At 42.5% G+C, this 18,945-nt stretch overlaps 1 protein-coding gene across 7 annotated transcripts in view; it reads left to right on the top strand.

Moving 5' to 3' along the window:
* RAPGEF6 (Rap guanine nucleotide exchange factor 6) overlaps positions 1-18,945 on the top strand; it is a 114,452-nt gene that overhangs the window by 53,975 nt on the left and 41,532 nt on the right. For all 7 annotated transcript variants that reach the window (XM_064672250.1, XM_064672245.1, XM_064672248.1 and 4 more), the window contains exon 7: positions 17,545-17,676. In XM_064672250.1, the coding sequence (XP_064528320.1) occupies positions 17,545-17,676 (132 nt within the window). The remainder of the gene's footprint in view (positions 1-17,544; positions 17,677-18,945) is intronic.

Raw genomic sequence — 18,945 nt, 5'->3', positions numbered from 1 at the left:
CACTTCTCGAGCAGCCAGTCTCCTTCCCCAGCCCCCACCATGGGCTTGGAGTCGGGATGTGACTGGAGGTGCTGGACTAAAATGGGGGTGGCAAGGGAAGGTGTCTGCTCGTGGCTGAGCACTGCAGGGACAGCGTGGCAGGGACAGTGCGTCAGCAGCCGCCTGGCTCTGAGGACAAAAGGACAGGAGTCCTCAAGCCCAGCCTGCAGACCCAGGCCCCTCGACTCGCTGGTTCCTGTCTCATCAGCCAGGGCCACGATGCCTTTGAGACCATCACAGTCCTCCCTGCTGGCACTGCACAAAGGGCTTTTCTCCCTCTCATTGATCAAGTCGTGCTGTTCCTGGGGTACCTTCTGCTGGGGGCTGTGGGTTCTCCCTGCCTGTGCAGGACTTGTATTTGTGGTGTCCTTAAATGAGAGAGGGCTCTAATCCTGCTGAACTGAACACGCGTTTAAATTAGCCTTTAAATTATGGAAGGCCTTACTATCGTTTTAAAAACATCCCATTTTTCAGTGACTTACTCTTCTTAGACAATTAGAATGGGCAGATTTGGTTAACAGTCAGGAGGATTCAGGTAGCATTATGGGAGGATAAAGGGAATGATGCAGAGAAATGTATGGAGTGGTATTTCAGCATGGAAATAAATCAGTGTTAAGGAACAAAGACCACCTTTAATTCAGAGATTGCAGACTGCTTTTTCCCTAAGATTCTCTGAAAACTTGGATTCTGCCTTCAAATGTGACTGGAGATTTTTTGACTGTGATTCTGCTCAGTGCTGCAGCCCTTCACAAGTATTTTGATTGTGATCACTACAAAGCCTTTGTATCAGATTTTTTTTTTTTTCATCTCAGAGTTGTTCCGGTTTTGAGATTTGTCATTAAACAGACGATTTATAAAAACACAGCCTTGTGCTGCAGGGAGCTGGGGCTGCAGAGAGGCATGTGTTAAAATAAATAAAGAAAGGGATGAAAGCAGGAAGGGGTGGGGGGGGATGCCCCAAAAGCCGGGGTGTGGAAGTAGGTCAGGTTTTCCCCCCGCCCGGGGCTGGGCGGGCAGGGCTGCGCTGCAGCCCCCCGGGACCCCCGGCGCGCTCATTGGCGGCACGGCCACAGGGATGATGTCATCTGCACTTAAAGGCAAAAACTAGAAGGAAATAGAATTTTGTTCCCATTATTGAGCTGGTGTTTACAGTACTTGTAAAATATGGCATCCGTGCCAAAATGTGCGGTGGGTTGGGTTTGCTGCACAATGCAGAGGGAGGGGGAGATGTGCCCCGACAGCTATCGGGGGCAGGCAGGCAGGGAGAGGGTTCCTTTGGCTGGGTGGGTTTTCTTTTCTCCTTGAGGTAAATGGTGATCATGCTAATTATAATATAGGTAGCACAGCATAAAAGTATTTGGGTGTTCATTGCTGCTGAAGATTTATCTCTGTAGCATTAAGGATGTTTAAGGTGCTTTTAAATACAATTTAACGAATTATTAGAAAAGGCACAATACAGTCATGTGTGAGATGAAGCTGACATATCCAGCCTATTGTTCAGTACTGAAAAAACAGTAAGAGAAACAGCTATTTGTATAGCTCTGTAGTGCACTGTAAAACTCTAATTAAAATGCTTTCAGCTTTTAAAAATCAGACTTTGTGTTTGCAGATTTTGCAAGCTCAGGAATTAAGTTCAGATTGTCCTTTATGTTTAAATACAAATTAAACCCAGTACTGTTTATGGACCCTTGCTGCATATTATTTTTGTTGTCTGGTAGAGGTTGAGTAAATTCAGACATTGATGCCAATTTTTTTCTTTTAAGACAGTTTTGGAAGGCTCCAGGGTAAGGTCTTTCTTAGTTAAGGTGCAGTTCTCATCGTAACTGTTGGACTTGATGATCCTCATGGGTCTCTTTCAACTCAGGATATTCTATGATTCTATGATTATTTGGGAAGAATTCAATTCTTGGATGACTGCTGAGGAGCTGTTGGTTTGAGATGGAGAGTGGTGTCCTGTTGGTACAACTTGGCTTCAAAAATGTGAGAATCTTCTTCCACATGTCCCTTGGCACAGTAGATGGAAAAGAGCTTTCTGTGGATTGCCTCAAACTGCCTGATTCAATATTCAAAAATAAGCAAGCAAGCAAACAAAAAAAGGGATTTTTGGCCCTCACTGCCACCAGGGACCCCTTGGCAGCATGGGAAGTGTGGCCATCCCGGGATAGTTTTATTTTGGGGAAGTACCCTAGAGTGTGATGCAAACTGGAAATAATGCGATGTACGGCGATGGAAATTCTTTCCAAAGAGGGGGAAACGGGAACAGCGAGTGCACCTTCTTGTGGATGAAGTAAATGATCCAGAGTACAAAATAATGGCTTTAACAGAGCCAGCACCCTCTGTCCCCCTCCCTGTCCCCTCCCTCCTTTCCTCCCCTGCGCAGTAGCAGAAGTCATTTGCCTTCTAGGAACAGAAAGCATCGTGGAGGACCCGGTCAAAGGTGTGGGATCTCGGACGTGCTTCCTTGGAGCAGCTCTCCAGCACGTTGGGCTGCCATCCAAGACACTAAGCTCCTTGCAAATATATCAGTTTTTAGTTGCAAAAAAGAGATTATAAAACTGAATTGACTACTGCAGAATTAAGGCAGTTGGGGTTAGAGACATAATCGGTCTTGATTGAGGGAGGAAAAAAACCCCACCTACCAAAAGTTTTAAACACGGTTTGAAAACCCTTAAAATTATGAGGATTATAAACATCACCTTTCAGTAAGAAATTGACTTCTTATTTTAGACAAAAATCTCCTAATGAGTGTATAGGATGAGATAAAAATATTGAGGCTCTTGTGTGACACACATACATAAAAGCAGAAATTATTGTGAGCTGATGATGGGTGTGTATCTGTGTGTGCATGTGAATAGCTCCAGATATTTATTTTAATTATTTCTAGATTTGGGTGCAAAGATAAGAAATAATCCACCTAAATGCTGCTGAAAGTGTTAGTAGATGCATGTGATTAATTTTGAAAAAAAAAATGATTTAGAAAAAGAGGAATAATCAGAGTTCCAGCACATCCATGAATAGATGCTAAAATGATATAAAAGCTGCTGTGGAGCGGGGTGTTTGCTGAGCAGTTGTTGTACTGATATGTGTGTTTATATTAGGTCAGTAAAGATGCTCTGTTGGCTGCATCTGCAGATCCAGTAGCCAATTGATCTAATGCAGTTTCTAAAGGCTTTCTATACAGGTGATGTCATCCTTTTAGCTCCGTTCCCCTCCCACTCTCTTTCCTCCTTATTAGATATTTCATCTTGCTGCGGAGCATCCAATCGATGGGAGCTTCTCCTGAGGGAGCTGCTGAGAAGCAAAGCAAAGATAGTAGGAATTAGGACTCGGGCAGTCAGCCTTGCTGTAGCCATGGACGTCCTGTTTTGTTGGGCATTACAGAAATGTTTTAATTGGCAAAGCTAGGCGTGGATTAGCCGTGCTATCTGACTGAGGCATTAGAATACTGAGCAACACTGCAGAGTTGTAAACTGCATTAAAAAAAAAGGAGGGGGGGGGCAAAAGAGGAAAGGGTTTGTATTGCAGAGGCTTTTAATGCATTCCACAGTGCAAACCTGTTAGAGCAGATATCCTGGAGCTACAGTCCGGACGCTAATTCAATTTTTGCAGTTATGATGGACAAGAGTATAAAGAAGAAACTTTAATATCCAGGATGTGGGATTCCTGAATTGCCTAAGATGCTGAAGAACCTTTGCAAAATTTCATCTACAATATGAATATGAAGTTTCTGAAAAGTGGACCTGAAGATAAGCTACTTGTAAATGCATTTTAGAAGAGAAAAAAAGAAATTTGAAGAATTCATATCTCGCCTTTCAATGTATTGTTGCTTTAACCTGCAGTTCTAATCCATTTCTGAATTAATTCAGTTTTAGCAGCACTTTTTGGGTGCATACCTCTTGCCTGGGGGAACGTATGGACATTTGTATTTGAAAAGCTAGGAAACATTTTGATTTGAATTTATGTGCTTGTTAAAACTGGAACATTTTTATAGGAATTGCTGCTGCTGCTGCTAACTCCCTGCAATACTGAAAACTCCTCAGATCTAGTGGAAGCTGTAATTGAATTCAGTGTGAAATCCAAGCCTGAGAAGTTGCATATATGTACATTTGCTGCTTTGGTTTATGATTTTTAAAGAGAAAGCAGAAGGGGTTTTTCTCTCTCTTTTTTTTTTTTTTTTTAACCCCTCTGTGGCTTTTATTTGAGAAAGGAAACTTTTTTTCCCCCAGCCTAAGAAATGGCTTTTCTTGTTCGATGTTACGCCAACTGTCTGCAGCCCTGGGCCTCCAAAGTAAGTAAGATTTTGTCTGTGCTGCATTTCTGTGACATGTATTGACAGCCCTGGTGCTGTCTGAGTGTTCCCTTCTCATCCCAGCAGCACGCTGGGTTGGAGATGCTGGAATCCTGGCTGTGCATGAACTATTCTTGTGGAATCATTTCTAAACAGGAAGGGAGGACCTTGAAATTGTGGAATTGTTTTATGCATGAATAGCTTGCAAATTTAACAGCAAGTATAAAAAATGCCATTTGCTCATGAGATGTGTAAAGCTTGCTCTTCAGCCTATAAATGTGAGGCGAGTATTATTGAAGTGTAACATTTTTATAACTGCTGGCATATTTTGCTAACTTGAAAATATTGGTATACAAACCCACTGATGTTCTAATTTCCAAGCTGTGTGAAGCTGTACTGCTTGTTTCCTTTGTGCAGCAGCGTGGAATTGGTTAATTATTTAGCTAAACTATGTAATTACAATTAGCTTTAAAGGACCCAAATTATTTTGTGTGTCTGAGAATGCAGTATTTCTGTGAAACTGGGGAGGGAAGGGTGTTTCTTTCAAAGGAGCTAATGAAAGCTAGAACGTTCGAGCAAACCCACCTTTTGAGATAAAAGCCTTTAAAGAAATTAAAAAATACACTGTTTATCAGACTCTCACTGTATGGTGTGCTCAGCTGAGTTCCTGGTGTTTTAGTAAGGCTGACCCCAAGAAGTAGTTACCTAAGACACGGGAATTGCCTTACAAACCTGAGGCCAGGCATATATTCCTTTTTTTAATTATTATTTATTATTAGTTTATATCTGAAGGCTAGAATAAAGACTGGGCAACTTTCTGGCATGTGGAAGCCGTGAGGGTTTGGAGGCAGTGGGCAAAACCCTTGTGCTGTGGGCAGTGCGAGATGCAGCACTGACTTTGGAGCAGGAGGTTTGCTCTTGACTTTGATCCCAAAAAGTTTGGAGTCTCAGTGGCATGCCAGTGTGGAAGGGCACAGGGAGAAGCCAGCTGGGCGTGTGGGAGCCCCGTCCAGGATGGTTTCCCCCTCTGGTTTTGGTGTCTGACAACGTGTGAACGGCAGCTCGCAGTGTGTGGGGTGACGGCGGTGCTGGGTTTGGGGTGTTCCTGTGTGGCTGCCAAAGCCAGCATGGCAATACCTGGGAGTTGGGGTGGCTGCATTTGCCTGTTCCATGTCCTGAGTCCAGCCTGTTGTCAGGTGAAGTGGAGCTGCAGGTACTCGTGGTCTTGCAGGGTGGGTGGGCTCTGTGTCCTCAGGCAGTAATTGTGGCTCCTCACCTCAGAGTTCTGCTGGCAAATCCTGGCCTCTGTAGCATCATCCATGGCTCTCTTTTTTTTCCCTTCCTACTCTGCAGACATTAATTATGAAAGGCTGAGTTTACTTAAGCTTGGCTTACCTGCACTGCCCTTATTAAGGAGGTTTCAATGTTGTAATACTGCTTAAGGAATGCTTAGTCACCTTGGTGCTTCAGCTGGGATTGCTCTTTCCATAGAGTTTGGGCTGAAGTGAGAAACCACAAAAAAGAAACCATGTGCTCGAATAAGAGCTTGACAGGGGTAAAATAATAATATAAAAAAGATTTTTTGACCCCTGTGTCAGCTCTGTGGACAATACCCAGCAGATTGCTGCCCCACCACCCAAGCCATTTAACCACTAATCATAAATGAAATGGTATAAAATGTTGGGGAGGGGGAGGTTTGGGTTTTCTTTTTTTTTTTTTTTTTTTTTTTGATGGCTGATGAGAACCCGTTAACGGGTTTTGCATTCCAATCCATAGCTAAAAGTTTTTTACCTTCAAACCCACAAAAGGTAAAGCATCTTTATTTCCTTCTGGAAAACCCCACAAAGCACCCCAAAATTCCTGCAACTCCCCTTCCAACTTTTAAAGAGATCTGTTCATGATGTTCTGTGACTGAAGTGTGCATAGGATTAAACACACTGATGAGCTGAATTAGATCTGAGTTTGTTCCATTTTGGTTTTAGCTAACTTTTGTACTAAAATCTGTTTCTATGACAGGTGTTTTATAATAATACGTAATACAGCAAAATAAGTGATGTCAGAATTTTAAATATGCAAGTTTATAACTTTTAACTTGAAAATGTCAAGTATTTTGAGATACTATTTTGAAACTAGAACTTAGGTTTATGTGGATCTGTCCCAGAATTGTTTTAATTAGTTGCTTTTAAACCAGTATAGGGCAATAGTCTGAAAATGGGCTCTTGACTCAGTTGTAATTACAGCTGTTCTGGATGTGACAGTGTGATGATCCATGTATTGAATCAGAGCAAGATGAAGTCATATTTCTTATGACTAATCATAAAGGTAAGCTTTCATGAAGGTACATGAAGGAGAACACTTCTGAAGGTTAACCTTAGCCTGGGGAGGTTAATTGGTGTGGCTGTGGAGGAGGAGAAGCTTCAGGAGCTCTGTGGGCACTGGGAAGATGTTCTCCAAGCACAAGGGGTGTCCACACCAGTTTGCACAGCACACACTGGTTGGTGCTGCACCCACCCCTCATCCCCCAGAGACTCCGTGGCCTTCTGAAGGTAAAAGGACAGAGTAGACTTGTGTAAAGTGATCAGTGCAATCTATTCTCCTGCATCAGGAGCTACCAAAAGGAGGCTGAACTGAGGAGAGAACTGTGAGCGTGGTGAATTTCTGCAGTGCCCTCGTGGAGGTCAGTGTGTTTCTCAAAACTGTGCTGATCCTTGGAAATGTGTCTGGGAGAGATCAGCATCTCCTTGGCAGGAAGATGGTGGTTGTTCTCTGTCAGTCGTGTCTGGAGGAACCAGCACAGGGGCAGAACTGCTCGTCGTAAGGGGTGGTCCCTGCCCTGGAGACTGTGTCCTTTCTGGAATGATAGACTGTGGGAGATGAGATAAATAGATGCAGGCATCCGTGAGGGAACGTGGGCAGGGTGATAAGCAGCCAGGAGTGTGGTGAACAGTGATCAAAGCAGTGCCAGCTGTCAAGCCACTGTGACTCTGGAAGAGGATGAGGGAAGGTAGAGGACTTTGCATCGGGTTTGTGGAGTTCTACTTCCATAGGCTGGTTGTGTTTGTGAGGACAAGAGACATTCAACTTACACTGAACTAAACTCCTGGGATACCAGTGCAGTGTTTTAAAGCAAAAAAATTAAATAATTCACAAGTATCTCAGCAAGATTCTGATCATCTTTGTAATTCTGATCATAACTTTCTCTGTTAAATTGTCTGTGATGCACTTTGTGGTATTGGACTCTTTACTGTAGCTGCACTATGAAGTCATTATAAAAGAGAGCTTTAAACTTAATGATTTAGATGTATATGATTCTTCTGTAATAGAAATTTTATGCACATCCTAACAATTTTCCAAGCCTAGAATGTATCCACAGTTACCCTGTTTGTGAAACAGGAAGGTCTGATGGGGAAAGTACTGAATGACTGGATAATGTTTCTTTAGAGGATATTTAAAAGGGATGCTTTTTGAGATAATGTGCTTTTTATAGAAAATAAGAGTTTTTGAATTAACATTTAAGCTTCTAAAATGTTTTTTCGTGAAGGGAAACAGTTTCATTCAAGATCCCAGGTGCATGTTAAACTTATCTTACAGCAGTAGACAGTAATTTATTTTCTCTAGGCTTCTGTGCTCTTCTCTTTCTGCTGTTTAGATAAAATCTAATAATGGGAGGCATAATAACAAGATACATTTGCTCTGTAGAAGTTTGTGTTTGGGTTAGTGCAGAAGACTTGGAGTCATTTTTCAGTCCCTTTTCTATTTCTGGTGTTGTCTCAGAGGGACGTGATGCAAGTTCTGGTTATCCATAACTAAAATCAGTGTAACGTCATCTTCTGGTTCCAAAGGGCATCAGTTTGATCTCCAGGATCTTAAGTTGAAACCTTCATGCAATTAAAGGTTTATTTTCAGCTCCTTAGAAGAAAAACAGAGCTTTGATAGTGTGTCCTTGATTGGATTCGATGTCAGCCTTGTCTTTGCTAACGCACTTCTGTGGAAAGTGGCCCTGGTAGGATGAATTCTAAATGTTTTCAGTGCAAATAGAGTAACTGATCCTTTGCTTTCTTTTTTTTCTGTCAGTTTTGACAACGCCTTTCTCTTCTCCTTGACCTTGCATCTCCCTCCAGTCTCTCTCTGTTCATGCCTGGAGCTTCCAGCCCAGCTTTGAGCCTTGTGGAGCACCCTGTCATCACTCTGGGGGATTGCCCCCCTGAGCTCCTCTCCTGGCTCCTGATGCTTCTGTCCCCTCCTGTGAACTTTGGGTTGCATGATTTAGCCCTCTTTTGAGTTTTTGGAGTTTCAGCCAGCTCCTCAGAGTATTTATGGTCTCTCCTATCCCGTGTTTTCTGATCTTTTCCCCCTCCATCCCCTGCTCAGAAGGATTGCCTTGATTCTCCATGATATTTGTAGGAGCACAGCCCCTTGGCTCCTCAGTACTCTGATCCCTGAGCACTTGGAGAGTGAAGGCTTGGACTGACAAATGACGATTTTTCTTACACTTAGATAAAAGTTTCAGTTCTCTTTTCTGTAACAGCTTCCATGAAACATTTTAACCACGCTTTTTGCTTGAGAGTTTGTTAAGGTAAAAATGGTTTAGTATGAGCTGTGTGGCCATTTACTCTGGAAAACGTGGAATTTCTTATAGTCTAGTGCATAATATGTTAAAGTTAAGGGCAAGTACACATTGTACTGCTTTTCAACAGAAAAAGCCTTTTCCTGAAGTATTGTTTTTATGGGAAATTGGCTCTTAATATGCAAATAAATACCTATCTGTTCATTTATTTCCTCCTAGACTTTGTTTGTTTTAAGCCTGCTTTGTTACAATTCTCCTTACAGCCACAGCCTGAGCTGGGACCACCCTGTTTTGCCCCTCTCACTTCCACGAATGCATTTCTTGATGAATGCAGAAAGAGAAACGTGCATTGGAGATTGGTGCTCCTTTGTTGTTTTTTTAGCATGTGCAGGATCTGAGGGCCTCCCTACCCAGCTCCTGGCTCCGAGGTGATGCTGGCAGCATCAGTGAGCTCGCTGTGCTCCCACGTCCTTGGAGCCCTGCTCGGTGTGTCCCTGGAGCTGGTTGTCACCTGCGTGTCACTGCATTGAGGACGGAGCAGCCTGGGGATGTGTAAAGAGGGCTCGTCATCGCCGCTGTGTTTTACCAACCGTGTCTCTGAGAGCTGATAAATTATTCAGTCGAGATGCAGCTCGGTGTAGATGTGGAATTCCATGTGCCCTGCAGGACTGGCTGGGGATGAGAGTTCCCAAACGTGGGGCTGCTGCCGGAGTTCCTGCGCTCCTCACGGAACTCAGAGCATCCCCAGCCCCTGTCACAGTTTGTTTCCTACTGTAATTATTCAGAAAAGGCTCTTTTTGCTCTTGTAATGTACTAATTTTCAGTGGTGAGAACACAGAGTAAAATTTGATCTCTGGCACTGAAAATGGCACTTTCTGAACATGTCCTGTTTCATAGTCAAAATAACAAAACACAAGTGTTGGTGTTTAAAAAAATGTTACTCTCTGAGTGAACCAGAGAAGAGTTGGTCTGTGTTAAGTTGCATTTTTTGCAACCATCAGCTATGTTTACATGCTGGATATTCCCAGTATAATGGAACTCCCACCAATACTGGTACAGTTTTTCACAGGTGGGTTTGCAGACCCACTTCTCTCCAAAGCTGTTTGCGTGTCAGACACTCAACATATCGTGAGTTAAGGCATAGTAGTAATCTATAATTTAGACATATGAAAACCAAATTAAAATTGCATTACATGTGTGGTTTAAGGCAACACCAGAATTTAGGTTGAAATTCTGTCCTCATGTCACCTTATTGTAACTAAGGAAACGTAATGCTTCAGAGGATTTTATTTTCTATGGGCTATAGGAGCCATGAAGACCAAAAAGCTCTTGGCTGCCAGAGGCACAGAACAGCCTCTGGGGATTATTAATTCTTTTAGATTTTTTTTTTTTTAATGTGTTGCGTGCGCTTCTTTTATTTTAATGTAAGCCTGGAGATATTTTAGGAAGGCTCCAGGGATAGTTTTCAAGGCACTGCAAAGCTATTGTGAATGGTGTCAGCTTGGTCCTTATTTCTTTGAGATTCATGTCTGTAGTACTGATAACAACTGGGGTAGGTACTGTACGTAATGAATTGAAACGTGATTTGAAATAAATAATGTCATGAAGTTTGTGTAGTTGGATAGGCACCGTTTTTCTTTGCATCATGGTGTTGAAGGTTTACAGGATTTTATGTGAACCTCTTGGGGAAAAACCTTGAACCATCGGTGGGCTTTAAAAACAACAAAAAACCCACTCCCAAACATCCTTGCTGCTCTTTAAAAATCTGAATAAGACTGCTTTTGTGCCACTGGTGGACCATCTGTGGTCTTTAAGGAGGAAATGTTTCTGTTTGCATTAAGTTAGCTGAGGACTGATGTCAGCATGGCTAATTCAGCTGGGCTCATCTTACCCTCTCTGTGGACACCTAAGTGGCCTCTCTCTGTATCTCAGAGGAGCAACTTTCTCCTCTCCCATTAACACAGCTCTAAGTGTATTTTAAACTGGAACAGAATTGTAGCTCATATGTAAAAAGTGAGCAAATTTATACAAATCCTTGTGAAAAAGGCTACTGAAAATTCTGCAGAATAACTTCAGAGAACTTGTGGGTTTTGGTGGTTCCTTGTTAATTTACTGGCATGATATATGAGATGATTAAAATAATTTACTGATGCCAAGAAAAAACTCCAGCTCCTTGGACAGAGCTTTCCCTGCTTTGGTAGGTTCTTGGGAAATCAGAGTTGTTGGAGGTGTACCTGAGATTGCAACAGAAAGAGGAAAGCTCCCAGAGCTGCCAAAAAATGGGAGGATGCAAAGGCTGGAAGCACAAATGGGAATTAAAAGGGAGAAATTCAGGCAGAACTAATTCAATATTAAGTCTGTGGAAGGTGTTGAATCAAGGGTGTCAAAGAGAAAATGGCGTAAGAGGAGACTGGGAGGATGTAGACACTGAAAGGGAGAGGTGGGAGCTTCTGGTTCAGAGGATCCTGCTCAAGTGGTCTCTTTAGTTTGGCAGTTTGGTTTAAGACTGAAGGCAAATATACCTTTTTTTTTTTTTTTAGCTGGCAGTTTGTAACAGTGCAGGCTTTCTGTGTCATCTGAGAAAGGCAAATTGCTGTCCCTAAACCACTTGGGTGTGCTGGAGGCGGAGCAGGAGCGTTTCCTAAAGCTGAGGTTACCCAGTGCCGTCACAGCTACTGCCCTGAGCACGTGTTAATGGTTCCAGCTTAAAGCAGTGCACACCTCTTCATGGAAAACCTCAAGCAGTAAACAAAATACTGGATATATGTGCCTTAACTTTGGGGCTGTTTGTCTTGGAGAGCTGGTGCCAGCAGTGGGATGGCGGGTTGGGGCTTTTCCACGGCAGCTCCGACACCACAGGGCTGTGCCGGGCCTCGGGTGTTCCATGGAAAATAAATCCCGGGTTGTTTCTGAATATTGTTCTCACTGGCAACGTTTCAGGCAACTTCAGAAAAGCAAATAAGGTATAAGGTTACTGACAATCTGTAAAACCAAGGACAGAAAATTTGCTTACCCAGCCTGGAAAAGGACAGACTGTTCCCTCAGAGGCTGATGCTTCTCCCGTGTCCAGACTGGATCGATTGGTTGTAAACATCCATGTGGGGATCCAGAAGAACTGATAAAAAACTTTGCTATCAAGGAGCACCAAAAAAAGAATGAGGCAAACCTTTTGGGTCCCTGTTATGCATTTTCTTTCCATTAATTTGAGTTTGGAATGGATGCTGTACACCAGGAGAATTATGCAGGTTGTGGTTCCTTTAGTAATCTGTTTTCTGATGATGAGTCCTTTGGCCACTGCCCTCATTGTGGGATGTTTCTGAATATGTTTAATAAACATACCACTTACTGCAGGGTGAAACACGATGATGAAGCGTCTTTCACATGTAGAAAAAGATAACTCATAGGTCTTGTGTCTCTGTCAAGACTATTTTGCAAATTCATGTTGTCTGTGCCTTTTCAGCCTGTGTTTTTTGGTTATCCCAAGTGTAACAGGAAACACTGACAGGTATTTTCAAAACTTGTGGCGTGAACACAAAGATGTGCCTTTTCCACAGGGTAAAGATACCAGCAAATCCAAAACTAAATCACTGTGGAAATGCAGGATGAAGGGCATGGTCTCTGTGCCAAAAGAGGTTCTAATGATTCCTTTCCATCAAAAAAAGTGGAGAATAAAAAAGAAAAAAGTCTGTTTAGCTGTCCTGTGATAGAACTTTGCTCATGACTTCTGTGGTTGCCTTTCTGTTTAACCTCTGCAATGACTTTCCAGAGCCTTTATTTTTAGCAAACCCTTCCTGAGGAGCACATAAAGGAAGGCTGTCCTCAGGCTGACCATCATTTTTAGTGTCCTTCTCAGAGGAGTTGACGGGTGGTCATCTCGTCAAAGGTCACATCATTTGCTCTGTTGTACAGGGCATGTGCAATCTTAAAAGTCTGTTATAGTGAAATTAGCCTTTAATTTAATTCCCAAGTATTCTGTGTGACTTCACTGCTGAGAGTAAATGGAGTTTACGTGGGAATTAAATGTCACTGCAGACGCACTCTCCTCTCTCTGCTGGCCTGGGAGCTGGGCTGTGTGTCAGAGCTCACACCCCAATTATTTTCAAAATTACAGACATGGTCTGGGTGCAGGTGCACAACCTTGTACTCATCTTTGTTAGACTCCATACAGTTCTTACTGGGGAACTGTGGGAACCCTCAACAGTCTTCTGGAGAAACCGTCATGTTGTTGCTCTGCTCTTGTTGCCAAACTACTTTTAGAAAGTTCACAGTTCTCTTGGCAGCAGGAGTGCTTTGGTGCTGGGTGGCTGCACCCATGAGATCAATGGCAAAAGCCAAGCTCCTGGTGGACCTCTGGAGTCTTCACCTTGGGGTGTTTTCAGGGTTGCTGTGAGGAAAGTTTAATATTTTGTTCACGTCAGTTTTTATTAATTGTTACTCAGAGCTGGCTTTTGCACTCCCATGTCTTCTCCCCCTCCCTTCCCTCTCTGCTGAGTGACCCGCCCTTGCTTGTGTCCTGGTGAGCAGGGTGAGGTGTCCCTCTCTACCCTATTCCCAAATTTCACACACCTTTAACAAAACCTAGTCCAGTCTGCCAGTGCTTCTGGGTTTGTGTGGCAAGACAGGCTGATGCTGCCATTAGGTTGAGTTTCCAGAGGGTTTAGTGTTTTTTCTCTCCTTTTTTTCCCACTGCAGTTTGCAATATCTCTTTAAAAATTCCCTTGTTGAGCCAAGATTTTTTGGTGTAATCACCAACTGTGTTTTCCTGACTCAGTGGGAGGGCAGAGCTGTAGGTGGCTGTACCGACCAGAACTTCTATTTTCTTAACTTTCTTTCTTGTGCAGCTCTAAACTGCAGTGTGGCATTTCTGTGGGGGGTTTGGTCCTAAATATCCCTTTGTTGGGAAAGGTCAGTCACAAGGATGTGCTGGCACAGATGCAGGGACAGACTGTGCCAGCATGTCAGATGTACTCATATTCCAATTCCAGATTATCCCTTCTTGGGGAAAAATGAAATTGTTGTGGTTTAAAGTGGCAAAGAAATAGTCTATTGGAGTGTTTATCAGAATTTCATGGATGTTTGGGGATTTCCTGTCTGTGGCTGCTGGGGCACACACCTACCAGAAGATATTGCAGATGCATACATCTGCATCCCAAAGCCTCTCTAAGGTGGACACAGGGGAACGTTGCTATTTTGTACTTGTGTCCCAATGCATGATTTTTCAAGGTATGGATGCAATTGTAACAAGAGTTTCTAAGTTTCACAAAAAAAAATTATAATCATTAATAGTTAAGACAATTTTATGTCACTTCCAGCAACTTCCCTACCACATCCAGCAAGTCCTTCCTGTGCCTGCTGTCATGTTGGTACAGGAACATCCTCTCTGTGTCTTGCTGCTTAGTGAGCTCTGAGAGAAAGAACAATCAGTTTGGGTAATAAAAATGACATACAAAAGGCAGAAGCTTTGATTTATTTTGGGAGATCGAGTAGAGTGGCAAGCAGTACTTTAAAGGTCACTTGTCTCAAATAAACCTTATCTCTCTCTCTCCAATTTAAAGAGATATTGTGGTGTTTCCTTGCATCTAACTTGCATTAAATGTCCTTTACAAGAATATATTGCAGAGTCCAGCAGAAGTGTTGTACATACCCTTTATAGGTGATGGAAATGAAGGGAAGGCTGGCAGGGGGAATGAAGATCAGTTGTATTTAGAAGTAGTAAGTTGATTAGAAATACTCCTTTGGGAAGGCTGGTGGTGCTTTGAGTTGGTCTTCAGTGAGTTTTTGTGAAAATGGCATACAAAGTATATCCACAACTTGTTTATTTTGAGAACCACGTTCTGTTCCAGCATTAATTAGAATTGCAGAATCAGAATGGTTTGTGTTGGGAGAGACCTTGAAGCTCATCTCTTTCCAATCCCCTGCTGTGGGCAAGAACACCTTCCACTAAACCAGACAGAGTTCCACTTCTCAATCTAGGTTTGGAAAACAATGTTTGTCACAAGAACCTTAAAAATCAAACTAAATTAGAGAAGATAAACTGTATGTGGTGGTTGGTATCTTAGAGTGTGTGGTGATGTCTTTGAGCCAGAACAGGCTTTAATAAAACCAGTTGTTGACAGAGAGCAGGCACCTACCCTTGTTCTCCTGGGAAATCCCATAGATTTGGTTCCTCTCCTGGTCCTGCTCACTGTGTTCTTGGAGTAGTTTTGAAAATTTGAGAATCTGGATAGCAGGCAGCTTAAATTAGATTTCCTTGTGTCTGTATTATCACAGTCAGTGTGGGATTTGCTGATGGATGGAAAGATGGCAGCTGAATCGGAGCTGGTTGTTGGGATAGGGAGGTTATAAAGATGGGGACAGGCTGAGGAGTTTGCAGCAGTACTGGGGTAATGAATCTCTATGGGCTGATTTGTTCCGTAATTTCCTGAAACTCCTGGATTTTTCAGTTCCACTGACTTGCAGTGTCTCTGCCAGCAGCCCTGCCTGGTAATTTGCCAGCAGTCCCACAGTGCTGCTGGATGTTCTCCCTGGAAGTGCTGTGCTGACCTGGCTCGGACGTGCTGGGAGCGTGGCTGGGAGCGCCGCGCTGCCGCAGAGGGGCTGGGGGTGAGCTCCAGGAGCAGGGCAGCAGTGGCACCCCGTGGCACCCACACCCAGCCCTGCCCTGCAACAGCACGTGGGGAAAGCCAGGGGAGCAACCTCCCCCAGCAATGTGGTGAGACATGGGTGCCTTACCCACTGTGGGCTGTCGGGAGGGTGATGATGTGACTCCCTCGTGCCTGGCAGAGGTGCTGCATGGGCAGTGCTGTGCTGTGTGTGGCACAGAAATGGGTTCTGCACTGTGTTCATTTGGACCAGGATTAAATCCCAGCTTCACTGCTGCTCACTTTGCTGTAACTGGGAGGTCACATCAGCTCTCCCCCGTGTGCTCACAGCGAGGGTACCTTTGGCCACTGGGTTGGATTTTGTCACCTGAATGCTTTGACCTTTTTGCTGTTCTCAAATCCTGAAAATAGATTTTTTTTTTTCAACCTGCAAAACCTTTTCTGGTGACTTCAAAGTGTTGTGTTCCCTTTTGGATCAAGTTCACTATTTAATACTTCCTGCTCTGATGGGGTTTTTTGTGGGAGTTTGTGAGAGTTTAGTAATCATTTCAAACTTTCTCCTTGTCACAGATGCACGTGACCACAGGTATGAATTTACAGGTTGGATATTTTATACTTTCTTTTTGTTAGCAAAAGATACACAAAGCTAGAATAAGGTAAGAATTAGGAGAGGGAGAAATAGCATTATAGTCTTTCATAGCCCATAGAGTGGTTTGGTTTGAGTAGTGACTGCCAATGGGAATGTCATGGGAATTACAAGGGACACAACATCCCCCATGTTCCTCATCACAATTTGATAATAAAATTGTTACATGTGTCAGAGGGTATCACATTTTATTTTCTGGGGGTGGGAAGACCCGTGGTGCCACTTTTTTTGGAAAATAGTGAACTGATATTTGGTAAAGTGCTTCTCATGTGTGCTCTTCAAATAATGGACATAAAAACATGATTCCAAATCAAAACCTGTTTACCATTTCTCTTTAGTCAGTATTTATAAAGTTGATACCAGAGCAGCAGCATGTGTACAATACTGTATTTTAATTTGTAGGACTGAATGTGGCTGACACAACAATGTGAAATCTTTACAGAAGAAATCTTTTCATTTGATAATAGCACTGTTTCTGTCAGATTAGTTTTGGGCTTTTTTCTGCATCAGAACATTTTTTAAAGGAATAGTGTATAACTTTTATAATTTACAATGGTAAAAGCACATAGAGAATCTATGATTCCTTGGTACAATGTTCTTTTCATATTGTTGAGTATAAATTTAAAAAATATTAGAAGTACATGTGGCAGAAAATAAACAAGCAGCTGAATTAAAGGGTTGGTTCCTTGATAGGATTTCATGCAGCTTTGAATCTTCAAAAGCCATTGCTGATATTTGCTTTTTTTCAGTAGAAAGAACCATGTTTGTGGACTTGAGTCATACACTAGAATTTACATGTCTGCATATGTGTGCTCATTTACAGATAGATTTATAAAATAGAGGTGCTGTTGTATATAGCTGTACCAAAAATGCATTGCATTCTTTCTGTGTACTCATTTTCTTAAAATTCAAAGCCCTTTGTAGACCAAACCTTTTGTTTAGATTACATTACTATTTGTTCTATATTGGTATTTTCTAAAGGTTATTCTCGAACTAAGGTGCATAAATTGAATTTATAAAGAGGAATCCTGCTTCATATTGGATTGTAACATCAGCTAATGTTAAATACTGCAGGCTGTTTGGCCAGCATCATATGTTTATCTTCTTGGGGGATATCAGCTATAAAGAGCCCAGACCTTTGTTCTGTAGAAAGGTGCATCATTTTCTATTAATTATATGAAATCTGGAGTGTGATTGGGCAAGCTTAGTCTAAATTAGCTTTTTCTCAAAATGTACATCGAGTTACAGATTCAAATTCAGTTTGAGTTTGATTCGATAATTCAACAATTCAAACACAAACACGCAACAAAAGTTATTTAAATAACCGTGTCTTCAAATCAGACTTATACATCTTGTTTTCCTTTCTTTTTCCTGCCTTTCCCCAAATCCTTCTCGTTCCCAGCTCCCAGCTGACCTTACCAAGATGCACCTCACGGACAATCCCCACCCTCAGGTGACACACGTGCCCTCCAGCCAGTCTGGGTGTAGCATTGCCAGTGACTCTGGGAGCAGCAGCCTGTCTGACATCTATCAGGTGAGATGGCTTTTGTTTCCTGCTTTGCCTTCCTTGATGTTAAATATTCCATAAAGAAGAAGAGCGGCCCTTTATCCAAGATTTTGGGTCAAGCCCTCTTGGTACTTGTGCCCACCCCCATGGACACATGGGAGTGCAACAAGCTGCTTGTAAAGCTCTTTTTGTTGCTTCTCACATCTGTCTGTACCACCAAGTACTCTGTGGCTTTTAGAAGTCATATTTGTTGATTTATGGGATCGTTTTCCTTTCTGAAATGGAACAAATCTCATGAAATCAGCCTCATGTTTCCAATACCTTCCTTGATTATTTGTATTTATTGCTAATAGCAGATGTTCAGTTCTGCAAACAAAAGCATGGTAATAAACCCACTCTCTGCACTAATTGACTGTGGAAATTCTAGTGTGGCTTGCTGAGAATAGAAGTTGGCTGAAATCCAGAGAGAGCTTCATTTGTTTACAGATAATACACTTAATAAGTTACCTGTCTGATGTCACATCCCAGAGCTCATTCCATGGGTGTTTATGTTCTGCTTGATGAGGGGGCTCAGCTTGGCTCTGTGTTGATCAGTAATTTCACAGCTTTTCCACTTCCAAGTTACAATCCAGCCCCAGCACTGGGTACACAGGATTGTGGAGCACAGTGTAGGTGTAACTTGATTTCAGACACCTGTTCCCTCTCCTTAGGTGCTGTCTGGGTATTATTTCTATACTAGAAACAGATCAGTGATATTTCTATTTACAGCAACGTATTATTTAGGGAGCTTTAAAAATAAGCCATTAAAGCAAAATTTCCCTTAGAACATTAGAAGTGTCTCAGAGTTTTTGTCCTGTTTCATCTATTCCCTTACTACTTCTTTAGATTTTCTTGCTGCCAGCTGGGTCAGGAGTAGCTGGCATCCCTGAGAGAGCCTCTCCAAGATGCTCTGTGACTCCTTTAACTTCTGAGAGGCCCTGCTGGAAGATGGTGTTCTTTATCTTGATTATTCTTATCATTTTTTGTTTTCTGCATCAACAGAATTGATGTGATCAGTCAGAGTCACCAGAACTAGTCTGTGTGTTGTACCTTAGCATGTCAGGCATTAGGATGGTGATGGATGGTTTCCCTGACCATGTCTGCCTGCCTGTCTACCTGAGTAGTTTGGAGAGGTTGCTCTAAGTGAAAAGCACTTAAAATATATTATTGATAATGAAGCTATCATTCTAGCCATGATATCAGGTAATGAGTGAATATTCTGTCGTGTGTGGTTAATTGCCTTTTGTCCACTCATCA

Source organism: Pseudopipra pipra, chromosome 15 (genome assembly GCF_036250125.1).
Source record: "Pseudopipra pipra isolate bDixPip1 chromosome 15, bDixPip1.hap1, whole genome shotgun sequence".
Lineage (NCBI taxonomy): Eukaryota > Metazoa > Chordata > Aves > Passeriformes > Pipridae > Pseudopipra > Pseudopipra pipra.
This window is presented reverse-complemented; position numbering and strand designations above follow the sequence as displayed.